This window comes from Lasioglossum baleicum, chromosome 7 (assembly GCF_051020765.1).
Source record: "Lasioglossum baleicum chromosome 7, iyLasBale1, whole genome shotgun sequence".
NCBI classification, from domain to species: domain Eukaryota; kingdom Metazoa; phylum Arthropoda; class Insecta; order Hymenoptera; family Halictidae; genus Lasioglossum; species Lasioglossum baleicum.
In genome coordinates this window covers 17,245,076-17,260,237 of record NC_134935.1, presented here as the reverse complement: position 1 = coordinate 17,260,237, position 15,162 = coordinate 17,245,076, and the positions used below count along the sequence as shown (strand labels likewise).

The window sequence follows — 15,162 nt, the reverse complement described above, 5'->3', positions numbered from 1 at the left end:
TTCCTACGCTTGCCAGCATATGGACAAAATAGTAAACACCTTTCCCCCTACCGCCTGATCCTTTACTACGCCTTACCGCCGAGTCTTGCAGGACGAAACGCTCCCTTTCCTTCTCTCTCTCTCTCTCACTACATTATCCGCCAAATTTCCAATCGAATGCTTCCAATATCAAGGCGTCTCAATGCATCGTGGGAATGCATCAGAGCTCGTGTTACGATCGAAGTTGCTTTCGCCCCGGTGTTCGTAAATAAACGAACAGAACGACGCGCTTGGATTTGTCAGCAGCAAATTTCGATCGGTTGATCTATTTTCGCGCGCGCGCGCGTCCCCGTGGCGTGTCGTCATTCAGAAATTTCGCCGCCGAAACGGCAAACACCAACGAAACTCGGAAAGGATAGCCGCTTGTTTGTTTATCTCTGCCTCTCGATATATATCTCTCTGGGTGGCGTGAGCCGCGCGATTAATCGCGCGCTCTCTGCTCGAGTCCCGGAGACCGGCTCCGAAGAGTGTGTTTCGGATCCGGATATAGTAATTCCGGTTTCGGGATTCAGTGTGCTTAGGAGGGGGAAGGGGACATAGGAGAGAGAGAGAGAGAGGACGTTGGCCAGATTTCGGGTGCTAGTATTCTCGGCGGGCGACCGCAATGCGTTTAAAGGTGCACAATAGAGGAGAGAGTGCAGAGCGGACCCTATTCCGGTGGCACTTGGGTCGAGATATTTCTAGATGCGATCTCAGAACAATGGCATCCGCGAATATTAAGCGTGACCGAGATATCCCGAGACCCCGGAACATTCTTCTTTCGGAATCGGTGCGAAACAGGAAGATCTGCGCGCGGAATAATCGCGAGAAGTCGAACGAGATGTGTGAAGTTCCCCCCTTTCTGATCCTCAGACTTTAATTATTATTATTATTATTATTATTATTATTATTAGTGCATAATTATTATTCGAGCATACAATGTTTCCAGGTTGACTATGTTTAATGTTGTAAAGTAATCGTGATCAAAGATTGACGTTATTTATCTTGTATGAACAAGACCTGAGAAACTGATGCTGCACTCTCTCAAGCATGATTTCGTAATTAAAGCTTTTCGGAGAGCATATAATTTAAGCATATTCTAACAGGGGACGGACAATAGATACATAGCAATCTAAGTGTATGGATTGAATGAAATTATATCGTTTCTTGTTGATGCAATTGCAATTTTTAACAGGATGATCATCAATTATGATTCAGTATAAACGTCTGAACTATCTGGACAGTGGATGACGAGGATAAATGTGAATATTATTTTACGATCGTTTTGGATGTTTAGAATAGTTTAGATCGCTAAATTCGTATTGGCTGGCAAATTTGTTTCAGAATCTAGAGCATGACTAGATTTATATTTAATGTGGGATTTTGAACGTGAGACTGTGTTGAATACATGAGTTTCGCGCTTGGATCTATCATTCTCTATTAGATCTTTCCGGTTGAAATAGGCAAATTGGCACTGGTCTAAAATTTAGAGCCTGGATTGTGGAATCGGAACGGATTGCGCTTAAGTACATGTATTTCGGTGTACGCCAGAACGAACAGGCGCTATAACGAATGAAGTTCTAGTACTAATTAGTTCGTTCTAGTATACTCCATTGTACACAGCGTATGCTATCATTCCGCTATTCTTGCAGACCGGCGAATAAGCAGAGAGTAAGTTCCGAGAGGTCATTGCTATTTTTGGGTTCCTGTGTTTTCGTTTAAAATGATGTGCGCTTTCCGAATATATTGGAAATAGTAAGTTGCTATATTAATAGCCGACGATTTTAACGATTTCGTGACGGATATACAGTGGGTGTACAAAGTATTCTTAGATCTTTTAAAAACTAATAACTTTTTTATAATTGTAGCAAACGACCTGATTTCTTATAATCAATTAGAAGCATTGGTTTGCGAAATGATATGCAAAATAGGTTTTCCAAAAATTATAATTTACAAGGTTACATGCAAAAATAAAAATAGGATTTTTTAGAACTTTTTTATTTGAGACCTCAATGAAAATTTGAAATATATGTTTTGTAGATATACAGAAGTTACACACATGCTTAAAATTTCATCGAAATTTATTAACATACACACGAGCTACAATTTGTTAAAAAAGGTCAAAATCGTAGTTTTACAAGACTTTTGATCAATTTCTGCTTAAAATCCACAGGATCGTACATTCGAAATTTCGATGAAATTTTCAGCATGTGTATAACAAACATAGATCTACAAAACATATATTTTAAATTATCAATAAGGGCCCAATTAAAAAAGTTTTAAAAATGCCTTTTTCATTTTTGCATGTAACCTTGTAAATTACAATTTTTGGAAAATCTTTTTGGATATCATTTCGTAAATCAATACTTCTAATTGATTATAAAAAATCAGGTCGTTTGGTATAATTATGGAAAAGTTATAATTTTTAAAAGGTGTACGAATACTTTGGACATCCACTGTAGTTAGATACGTTGGGCTGGATATTGGACTAAACATGAGACTTAATATTGGATTCAATGTTGGACTTAAGATAAGACTTTAATATTGGCCTAAATGTGGACTGAATATTGAACTTAATATTGGACTTAATATTCGACCTAATAGATTTAATATTAATATTAATAATAAGCAATTCCAAATATAATAGAACAATAACAAATGTTCCGAAAAACGTAGAGTTCAAGATAGTCAACTATTACCGAGATAAAAGTAGCAGCAACTAATAATCAAGTCCATTGGACGGTTCACACTACTTACGTAGTAAAAGGTCTTTAATCTCCCATGATTAATGCATGTAAGTGTGAAAAGGTGTGATTACCTATACAGAGGTATTCCATCGGAATCCTTGAACCAGAGCACCATGTTGACAGAATCACTTGGCGTGGGTGGAGTGATGTCGCAGGGTAATTCGACGTCCTCGCCCTCGCTAGCCCACACGAGCCTAGTCGGCGCTGGAACACACACAAAGAGAGTCATGAGCGCGCGTTTAAAAGGGGGGTTGCGTGCTAACAATTTTTCAACGAACGAACGCGGTTAACCTAAAGGGCTAAGGTACTCTAACTGCGGGGGTGTCAGCCCTTTTCGACTGCTCGGTGGCTCGTTAAGGGTGACACGGAACACAGGAGAAAGTGCCGCTAATGAAGCGGTTCCCTTGCAGCCGTAACTATAGCTCTGCGGCTCTGAACAGTTGCATCGTTGCATCGTTGCACCATTGCACCGTCTCTTGGCTCGCTATTATGCTCGTTACACGATCGGCCGTTGCGCGCATTCCGATTAAAGTCCCCCGCTGTTAATTGGACAAATGAATAGCCGTTGCCACGATGCTTACGCTGGATATATGTATACCGTATTCTCCCCGTAACTGTGAAAAACATCTCTACTGTAACTGTTACAAATTTAAGCACGAGTTCCATGTTTGTACTCTACTTTCAGAACACTACAAAGAATGCAGTACCTCTTCTATAACTGTGACTCTGCGGATCCGAAGTTTTCACAGTTACGAAGAGAACAGTATACGCCACGATCTATAGATCCTCTCGAGGATTCGACCGGACCGGATGTTCGAGCCGTTGCCAAGATAGAATGGCCGACTTTTATCAATGGCATACCGCGGTGTGCGTTAACACCGGTTCCCACGCACCAGGCATATCGAGGCTATTTTCCTCCCGCAGACGATGCTAAGTTTACCTCGTGGATCATGCGCCCGGAAAAGTCGCGAATCATGCCGCGACGGGCGCCGTGTTGAAGGCGCCAGGTGTCGAACGGCTGCGAAAATCATCGCGCGACCATCCCCTAATCTTAGGTTTGCGAAATTATTTTTAGCGGCGGCGCACACTGGGTCGTTTTTATGAAATAGATGGGATTCGTTAAAAAATTATCACGAAAAGACCTACAGAACTTTCAGCAAAGATTTGGCAATCCTTTAATTTCGATCTTTAAGCTAGTTAAATTTTGATTGTCCTATTGAGTGAACCTTGCCCGTCTGTACCAATGTGTATTTGCAGCATAATTCATTATGTAGACAACCGTCTCTCCCGGATTAACACTACTAAAAGATTCATCCTCGAATTTCGCTCTGCGCGCAGCTCGCAAAATATTCACGCCGTAAAAATATGAAAAAACCGTTCCAGCTAGGTAAAATTTACCAGAAACAAACTCGACGGTCGTTAAAACAGTTTCGTTTGTAATGAATAGACTTGTGAATCTTTATGCGCACTCCTGTATCCATAGCTCATTTCGTAAAAGTTTATTTCTCCGAGTTCCCATGCGCGAAAACTCTTCAATTACTTTAATTTCTCCAATGTTCGAAATCGAGACTAACTTTCGACGTGCTCGTTACAAACACAACTTCCTCCTAAATAAAGTAAGCACCATTGTGATCAGTGAACTGCGAATTCTATCTGGAATTTAGTTAACTTATTGATGGAATTTAATAATCTAGAATTAAAATTAAATGCAACAAATCCGCTTCACATATGCACTCTAAAATCGCCGATACCACATGCAGTGCGCGGTCTAGTTACACGAAATTCGTTCGCGTTTTTACGAATCGAGTGGGAAGCATGAAGCATGAAGCACGAACTGTGCAGCCGTGCTCATATTTCCACGTTATTCCGCTCGTCATATTCGTGGCTCGTAAATTACTTTAATGGGTGTTTTTGGATGTCCGCGGATTCGATTCGCGAAAGACGTATACGGCGTCCGTGCTGCGGAGAGGGGAAGTAAACGGGGACCATAGAAAGCCGGAGGGAAAAAAGGTGGGGAGAGAAAGGGAAAAAGGGGGGACAGGACAGGGTCCACGAAAATAGACGGCGCCCGGCGGAAGCGCGGTTTCCCAACCCGCGCGATACAAAAATAACAAGCCTTACCCTCGAGCATTATTTACATAACGCTAGCTATACTAAACCTGCATATTCTTTCTTCGAATCTGCCGATTCTATCGGAATTCTATTCTAAGATTCGACCTGGCGAAGGAACGATTGTTTGGACAGGGGATAAAATTAGGCGTAGCAGCCCCGGCGCTGCGCGGTTCTACAAAAATCGTAATAAACCTTTCGCTAGCGCCGCGGGCCCAGAAAGTCAATTAGCTGCGAGTAATTTAGAGGAAGCGACACGCGACGCACGGTGAGATTGCGTAATCGACCAGTGTGGTCGTGAACGTGGATACGGGATACGGCGCGGATGTTTGTGTACGAGGATCGGTGGCTCCGAGATCGGAGCACGAGCGTGTAACGCAGCGACGAAACGCTCTGTCGAGAAGACAAACTGGTTTCGGTCGTTCGCCTTTCAGCGACGCGTTACGCCCCGAGGAACACGAAAAAGCTGTACCGGATGGAAAATCGAAAACCTCGACGAAGTGGCCTCCCCGAGCAACCCCGATAACGCCGCCCCTGGCTCGTCACCGACGCACAGTGGGCGAGAAACCGATCTTTTTGGACAAAAATCTGCCGACAACTCAGTTTTTCATCGATTCAATTGGAATTTTTTAAAAATGTTCGCAAAGGACTATACTTTGATGACGTGCTGCGCGAAAATCGTTAACTGTCACAAGAAATCAAGAATCCTTATCTACAAAACCCAATAACTCCGATACTTCATCCGCCCGTACCATAAATTTGCATGTCCCAGCTGAGTTGCCGACACTTCTTAACCCTAAACCTATTCAATTGGTAATTCTCAGGGCCAGATTTACAGTTTAAAATTTTGCGGTTTAGGGTAAATAATAAATAAATAAATAAATGACTTTATTCGAGAAAATGTGGAGGTCGCAAACTTAGTTGCCAACCCAATATTAGCCACTTTTTAAATAACACAAATTTGTTAAATAATCCTCCATGGAGGCATCGTTACAATTTCGATAATCGTAAATTGGAACTGGTAAAGAATCAAATTTTTTAATGTTTGAATTGGTAGTATTGTGGAGAAGAAATGTGTTTTCAGTTTGACAGTGTCTGTAGCATGTACTATTTTACAGGGCAATGGGCCTGGGTTAAGAACTCACTATAGCTGCGCCCGGGAGCGGAAACTATCGGAGGAATGCCATAGATCCGGTCCATAGTAACATCGTGACGCCTCCGGTTAGGCGAGGCGCGAACATGTTCGTCGCGACGAGCGAAACAAAGGGCAGGAAATTGCGCGACAGCGCGCGAGACGCGATCGGCGCTCTAAAATAGATTGGCGCCGATAAAAATCCGCGAATTAATTCCGCTTTGTGCGAGCTTTGTCTGCGGCCTGTGACGCGGCTTCGATTAGGGTCGCCATTAGCCTGCCGATTTTTCTGCGAATTTTACCTGCATCGATTCGGAAAACTAGAGCACAAATATGCCGATGATTATAAAGCTTGATTGTATAAGTCAAAATTACAAAGAAATTTATCATTGTGTGCTGCGTGGATTAATCTTCTTTCTCTATGCAAAATAAAAATTTGGAATATTTTTTTATCAAACGGATGGAAAAATGTGCGAATACCTTTTATAAATAATATATAATAAATTTTCGATCGAGAAGAATTCACCTTTGCCTTTTATAATGACTGGCACGGAAATGTTTGTTCCGTTAATAATTCCAGCAAGACGAAAGTAAAAATGGTAAGCCGTGACAATACTCGTTAATTCATACAATGTTTTTAGCTGCATGCTCTCGCCGGTGAAATGCATAAAATCCTCAGTCTAATTAACCATCGTAGTATGAAATGACCGAGAGGGTCGGGTCCGCGCGTTTTTGCGGAACAGTGCCGTCGATGTCTTTCTGCTTGTTTTTTGCATAATGGAGATGATGCTAGGTGGAAGGTAATACAGCGCAATTTTTGTCTCGTTTGTCGATATTATTCCTGAGTTAGCTTCATGAATATGCATTCGAACGTGCAAGGCGCTTTGCGACGTTTTGGAATGCAATATGTGCGGAACGGGTTTATTCGATTCCAGTTTCATTTGTTTTGTAGTTATACTGCTTTTCCGTGCGTACAAAATGCTCGGGATCAATTAACGCATTAGCTGCCGGCAGCGTGAAATATCATTTGTTCGTGAATAATTCATTGCTCGTGCATAATATTCCAAGAAACATTATTTCGGACAATTATTTTTCATACAGTTCACAGAAAAAAGATTATTCCAAACAATTATTTCTAATACATCATACGTGTGAGAGGTACGAATTAATTTGTACAGCTAACAAAATTAAATAAAGTGCAGTATAAAATGAAATGATTTGCTAAAAGTGTTCAAATGGTTGATTGTGTACAATTTAGTTTGTACAGGGAATAAAATCAAAGAAACCGCGATATAAAATGAATCGATTTCGCCGGGGAGCGACAGGATCAAGAACAACGTAATTGCCAGGCCTCGTTAGCAGTCGCGACACGGTCCGGGCGCGCGACAACTATCGAGACAGTCCTGTATCTCGCTCTAATCTACCTTGGGTCGACCCTGGTTTCAGTCAATTCGGTTCTAGCGTAATTCTAGCGGGCCGCGCGCCGGCAACACCTGTTGCTCTCCTATCCAGAAGAAGTTCGGGTTTCCAATAAAATTCCAACTGTCACCACCTACGCGTTTCGACTGGGATGGTTGTTCCCGTTTCTTTGGCGTTTCCATCGCTCGACGATCATTGGCGCCTGGCGCCGTTAAACGCCCCGAGTTTTACGAGAATGGCTGGGGGAGAGGGAGAGAGCCGAGGAAACTTTTCGGATGTTGACGTATCGTCGTTACACCGCCCCGGCATTATTCCATTCGGTTTTATGTTTTATCGCGTCGAACGGAAGCGTTACCCCGTGCCCCGGCACGGCAATGTATGCGCGGCGAGTCGCCTAACGTGATCAATAAATTTCATCCGCGCCCGCTGGAATATCCGGGCCAGTAATTATTGCGCTCGGTCTTCTTGCTTTTGTTTGCGGTACCACCGCGCTATTGTGACACAAGAATAAATGCCCCACCAACGTACAAATGTGTTGGAACGCTGTCGCATAAATTGGCCCCGGACGGGCTTAATTATCTTTAATTTAGCCGAGTGTAGGGTTGTCAAATTTCGAACGTAATACCACTTTTGACTGATCACGGGGACATCGAACAAATTCTCTTTTTCCAGCGGTTTATTCGACAGGTTTTCGACTTGTTTTACTCGGCGATGCTTGGCATTCAATTAATTAGACGTACAAATTAGCTCGTGGCTCTCACAATGAATCAGTTGAACCTTTTTGAAAAATCGTTTCATTTTATATATTGTATTTGATTTAATTTCATTAAGCGTATAAAATTATTCACATCCCTCATCATGAATCATTTTAACTTTCGTGGATAGTTGTTTCATTCTATATATTGTACTTTATTTGATCAGCTGTACGAATTAATTCATTGAATTCATAGTCGTGCAAAGACAACTTCGAAACCCAGAATACCAGTAATAACAGACAATTCAAATGAAGAGAAATTACGTTTTGACGAAGTACCGAGCCGTTTGGAAGTTGAGGGAGTGAGATCACGCGATGCCGGAACAGCAGTAATTATTTAGATAGCCAGTTGGTCGATCCCGGGACCGATCCATAGCGGGAATTATGCGCGAGATTAAAGATGATCGCGCGGCTATCCCTCGTCTTGTCTCTGCCTGTAGGGGTCGTTTGAGAGACGAACGTCTCCCGTCTGATCACTTTGTATGGTAATTCCATCGGCACGTTCTGCGGCCTGGGGAACCCCCGCGGCTCGTCCGTTTTCGCTGTGTTGAAAGTTCGTCCGCTTTATGGGGCCGGCTGTTTGCGGCGTCCCGAATAGTTTCGTACCGGCTCTCGTTCTCTCCGTACATCCACTACACTCCTTTCTAGTTCGCCGGATTCTTTGAACCGGAGCGGAACTTGCCGCGTGCATCCAATTTCAAAAGCCTTCGGTCATCGTTCGAGTAATATGCGGGCTTTATCGAATTTATCGCGATACACAACCCTCGATCTACCAAACGCAAGCTTTCAGAGATTCCAGTCCTTTGCTGGGTGCCAACGTACTTAAAAATCTCCGAAGGAAAATATTAGGTTCTTGGCTAAAGCTGGGAGAGAAGAAGGAGCGTTTCGTCCTACACCCGCTAGAGGACTCGTCGATGAGACTATCTAGCGGGCCCCACACAAAGTTGTGCAGAATTACGATTGAATTACTCCAGGAATTATATAATTACGAAATAATTTATAATTACTTTGTAATTCAGTTATATTGTAATTTATAATTCAGATCTTCATTCAATTAAATTACAATGTAATTTGTAATTGCAATTGGAGTACGGTTATAAAATACATTGTAATTAAATTACATTAATTACGAATTACGACGAAGAGGTTGAAAAATACAATGTAATTCAATTAGCACAACTCTAGCTCCACACAGACATAACATTTTTCTAAATACTAATCAACATATACATATTCCGACAGTGAGTTACAGGTTTCTTGATTGTATTGTGGTAAAAATGGAATTTTTTCGTCTATGTTGATCTGAAATTTTTCAATTGAATTCTAAGTCAAGGGATTAAGAAACCCGGTTGACAAAAAGTAGAAAGAAGAAGAGCCCGAGGTCCCGAAGTTATTATGAAATATTGTAAAACAGAAAGCGTTGAATATCACTTTTGGAGCTCAATGGTGCCCCAGATCTGTTCCTGAAAAAATTTGGCCAGAATGAACATATCAGGATGGTTCAAAGCTCGCGCTTGAAAAAAAATGGTTAGAATATGGTTATCCGCAGGAGGACGTTAAAACGCGTCATAAAGCAGCGTACCAATTAAGGGGGTCGAGGAAGAGCGGCGCGTTTTATGTGCTTTCGTTTCGCGGAAAGTGTTGCTTTCGCGAAGGCGTTTAAGCCGACGTTCGCCGTTAAACAAACATGTAAGGATTCCTGGGGGCAATACCTACAGGCGCGATGATGGATCGTCTATTGGAGGCCCGCCCCCGTATTTACGTTTCCCACTCTAAATATTTTCACGGGAATAAAGGAATCGTCCGCGGATCTATGCGTACCGACGACAGCCAACATATTTATATTTTCGACGGAAGCCGGAATTCGGGCCGCGCCGCGGAGAGCCTCTTCGAATTCCTCCTCAAAGTCCTCTCTCTCTCTCTCCTCCCTTTATCTCTCCCTTGCTCTCTTTCTTGAATCCTCTCGCTTAAAAGCCCCCGAAGAGCCTCGGCGCATTCCTTTTCGCACGAAAACTTTCGGCGATCTTCCCGATGCAATAATTTCCTCAATGTTCGCCTGAAAATCATCTTTCGTTATTAATACCTGGCTTCAGTATTAATACTTCCTAAATTAATATTGGTATTCGCCGGTATTCCAGCAATTTTAGATCGAATAGTAGTAACAGTGTGTTCTGTTCTTTATGTAGTTGTAGAGGGAGGTGTATTTTAATGTTTTAAGAAATAAGAACAACGAAAATATACTGTGAATGTTTGCAAATAAATAAAAAACAAAACAGAGAATATCAGCCAGCAGTGATACCTACAGTTAAGGCAAAACAGTTGGAAAAACAAATATGTTACAGGCTAGAAATGAAAATAAATAACCACATGTGTAAATGACGATGTCAGTATACGAATTCAAGTGAAGCGTTCAGCAAATCATTTTAGATGTTATTTAACAGTGGTTAAATATAAAGGATTGAGAAAGAATTGGTCGAACGAGCACAAGGCGATTATTTAGCGATGTTTCAGCAGTGAAAATTTCATTCGGATGTAGTTTATGGCTGGTTGCATCAAGTAGTGTCACTAAATCCTTCGAAGCGGGCCGCTGGGAGTTGACTGCGCTGGGAGATGCATCGCAAGTGCAGCCACCCTCGCGCTTCACCCCGTTTTCATATATTTCGGAAATTGGCCGCGCCGCGGAGAACGAGAGCAGTGACTGATGGGCCAACGGGATCAAAATGAAGCGGCGCCTTTTTACAAGGCCAAAAATAAGTCGCACGCGCGAATTCTTTCGCCAGGGAACCCGACCAGCGTTCGCAGCTAACCAGATATCCGCGGTGAATTTCGAAATAAAAAATTTCTGCATCAATTGCAAGACACAGGAGCTAAATGAAACGAATTAAATCGGTTGCAATGAGTTACAAACATTTAAAGATGTTAAACATTGCAGATTTTCACGATTTTCGGCCTCTAACTGCAATAAACTTTAATACAAAACGTATTTTTTAAATTTTCAATATAAGCCCCCATAAAAAAGTTGTAAAATGCATCTGTTAGTATTTTTTCTACAATTTCGATCAATTACAATTTTTGAAAAAATTCCTTTCACATCCTGTAGCGAACTAATTGCTCCAGCTTCCCAAAAAAGTTCAGATCGTATATTCCAATATTAAAAAAGTTACCGTCTCTTCTAGAGCGTCCGAATATTAATTCGTTTCACTGTAAATGTAAATTGATATTTTAATGAAGCGAAAATAATATATCTTCGATACCCAACTTTAACAAATTATATCTCAAGTCAATTATATTCTTTTAATATTTATATTCGACAGATTCAAAACGATATTTTCCATTTGAAAATGGTCGCAGTGTTAAAAAATTCACTTTCAGCATCGAATGCTGCACGAATTTTAAGGACGACACATTTAGAACTTGATTATTCATACGTAGAAAATGTGTTCGGACTGCAAAACAAGTAGAAAAAAAATGTACTTCGGAACACAGTTTTCGATGAACCGAATCATTTAGCAAACGTTTAATATTAAACCATTGAAAGCTTTAAACGAGACAGCAGTCTCTCAATATAAAGCGTCAAGCTTTGAAACGCTGGTTAATACATAAGTGATTCAAACTAATTGCAAGCTTAAACCGTAAGAATTTCACGCCTCGAGGAACGACGCGACTTACGGAATGACCTAATACTTTCGACGTAACTTTTCGTTTCATCTTTAATTCAACGAATAATACTTTCCCCTCTACCCAGTCAGGGTTTGACTGTGGATCTTCATGCATTTATTATTTCATTTAAATCGCAAGAAGTCTACTTTGGAAACTTCATATCGGGATTGAAACGGATCATTGGAAAGATCTTTTTATCGGGGAAAGAATTGTCTTTCATTTAAACTGTCATATATAGGCTATCGATTTTTGCATTGACACTGTTGTACGAGATACTTTTAATGGACAGCAATTTGCACAAAGATTTGCAATGTAATTCTCACTGACAGAGTCTTCTACATCATCTGCGAGCCTATTAAAGCAACAAGCCCCAGTAACAACATAAACCTAGCTGCGGGAGTCAACAAATTACAGTTCCTAACTCGCAGTTGCACGTCGATCGAACTCATTTTTAAATCCGTGTAAACAGGGCCGATAGTTTTGGTCGGTAGCCAAAGTATAGTTACGGCGGAAGACAGCTAAATTGGTAATCGTCGCACAGTGGTTCGAGTGCCATAATTAGCCGGGCAGAATTCATTTTCTAACACTGAAATCCGTCATTTTGCGGGACATGAACAGATTAATAGAGGCAATTTTTATTTCGCATGAAATTTCCGGACATGAGTAATCGATCTCGCATGAAAAGAGTCTTCAACGTAATACCTAAAAATCTCCGGTAGATCCGTCTCTTTCTCTCGGTTCAAGCGAATTCGTGGGGCCCCGTTCGCGGAACTCGTTCGCGAACTATACGTTCGCATACTTGGGCCGTCGACGGTCTTTGACGCACGTCAGTCGCGAGGTAAACGAGGCGTCGAAGATTGATAACGCAATTATCTCGGCTCGCGAGCGCACCTAATCCTGGCAAATTGGAGCAACGTGTATACTAACGACGTCACGCGATCGCAATCTATTTCCGTCGTTCTCTTTCGAACGGATCGGCGAACGATCGACCACCGATCGAGCCTCTCCCACGGCGAATATTAATCGCGAACCTAAACCAGAGCCCAACCGAGAACTTAAACCCGAGCCTAGCCGAGAAGACGAGCCCTGTGCCGTATTCCTTGTCCGGGAAAATTGATAGAACCAGGAAATACAGGGTGTCCCAAAAATGCTGTGCTTCCCCAGGCCATCAGGTTCCTTCAAGTGACCTTGGGAATTGCCTCTCTCACGGAAATACATTTTCGGGACACTCTGTACAATGTCCTCGATCCGGTCAGGTGTTTAAAGACCGGAAAAGCAGCTCTGAAAACTTTTGTTGGACGATGTGTGCGGGTGTCGGGGTCTATTTGAATCCTTCCGGTCGTTGTTCGATAGGCAACCTAACTTCGAACTTATTTAAATCGGGCCGAGGTCACTGTGCTCGTTCGCGTCGAAATAAGCTTCTGACTACAAGATCGCTGCTTCGCCTTTCTCTCAATCTGTCAACGAGACTATCGTAATGTTTTCATTGAAAAATATTAACAACTTTCGAAGATACAGGACATGCCTTCATTTAAAAAAGAAATCAAAAGCTCTGCGAGATTCGTAATACATTTACGTTTAGCTCATTTCACATGAAATTCTTCATATTTATATGTTTGATTATTCCATTCATATTTATTTCGAGAACTTCTGGTTTAAAAAATAAACCGATCGTCTCATATGTCCTCTCCTTTGTCCCGTCCAACTCTCCCCGGAAGAATTCCGGAGAAACAACTCGATCCTCGGCGAATAAACAACGGAACGACCAGTAAACGTTCAGTTTCCGCGAGTTCCGCAACACGGGCGAGAGATCGCGTCGCGTTCAGGAACACCGTCGATCTAAATCCTCTATACGAGCCTAAAATCGTTACGGTAATCGACTTACCTTTGTTCTGGAATTCAGGCGAGTCCTCGGTAGCCGCGTTTGCTCGCCGCGCTCGAAGTAGTATCAGCAAACTTGTCAGAAACACGTGTCCCGACGTGCACCGCATCTCGGAGCAGCAGGCGAGAATCAGGTGTTCGAGGTGACGCGTGAAACTCGGCCAATAGGCTGCATCCAAAACCCTCCAGGAGCCTACAGGAGCATGCAGGATCTCCCAGGATCACCGAAGATCCACAGAAACCTCACTCAATGGATCCCACAATATTTTAAATCGCGGTTCCTCGAGCTCGCGATCACTTCGACGACGCAATCGAACAACGAAACCATTCTGTTCAGTCTCTTTGAAAAATCATTCAACAATCCCCATCAGCGCCAACTTCTCCTCATCGTGAAAAAGTCTGTCCTCTCGGTTCTGAAACGTTCAACGAGGATCTCTCGACTGTCGTCGGCCAGACTCCGTTTTCTATAAACTTCCTCCCGACTTTTTCTCCGCGGGGACAGCACACATGCTCGTTATTAGTCAAACCGCGAGCCGAAACGACGTCCTTTGATTAACAAAACGAGCCGACTTCGCGTTTTTCTTCGCGTCTAAGCGACACTCGGACCCGGCTTTGTCGCCCCCTTTCAGTCGGCCCGGCTTTCTTCGGGCCACCTCTTAAATATTTCTCGCTTTGTCGAAATTCTTTGCACGGTTGTCTCGCGGATCCTTCTCCCGGACAATTTCAACTTCGATCTCCGGAAAACTTTTCTCTCTCCGTTTGGTATATTATTCCTAGTCTCGACTTCAGTTTCAGGACAATCAGGTGGCTCCCACTTCGATACACTTCCCCGCAGGTTCCTGCACTTTATGCACTCAGTCGCAGCTGTCGAATCGGCGCAAAATTTGGAATATTTTGTAGCGAATTGTAGAACTGTTATTTGGTATTTTTAATTGAGAAGGCACAGTGTCCAGAGTTCGGAGATTGATTAGGGTGATTGTGGTCGAGTTAGCTGATGGTTTCGAGGAGGATTGGATCAAGGTCCGCGATTATGGGAGCCATGGGACCGTCGCGTTCGAGATAGTCGTCGTCGGCAACGACTGCCACGGAACTAAAACCAAAACCGAAGACACGCGTGTAGTTTGCCCCCACTCGCCCAGCACCCTCCTCAAACGGAACACGCACGCTTCGGCTTCGAGAACACGCGGTTACGCACACATCATTCCACAGAGTCGTTTATAGATATAGTATATGTGTGTATACATATAGACTGGCACCCATTCCCCGTTTACGCACCCGCACTCGTTTAACGACGGCCGCGGCACGAAATGCTACCGAACGCTCCCGTAAACCGCGTCCCGTGGAGATGCATCGTTGTGCATCCGCGCTAACGATGCACCGCGCTTGGATCTAGGTGAAGGGATTCCCGGAAACTGTGGAAATTGCCTGTTAATTGAATGGTT

At 42.8% G+C, this 15,162-nt stretch overlaps 1 protein-coding gene across 1 annotated transcript in view; it reads right to left on the bottom strand.

The window, feature by feature from the left end:
- The window catches only part of Side (motor axon guidance molcule sidestep), a 29,290-nt gene extending 14,447 nt beyond the window's left edge, over positions 1-14,843 (bottom strand). Inside the window, exons 1-2 of the mRNA XM_076427060.1 lie at positions 13,725-14,843; positions 2,837-2,969 (exon numbers count right to left, since the gene is read on the bottom strand). Of these exons, the coding sequence (XP_076283175.1) occupies positions 2,837-2,969; positions 13,725-13,830 (239 nt within the window). The 5' untranslated portion in view covers positions 13,831-14,843. The remainder of the gene's footprint in view (positions 1-2,836; positions 2,970-13,724) is intronic.
- Positions 14,844-15,162: the final 319 nt, after the last annotated feature.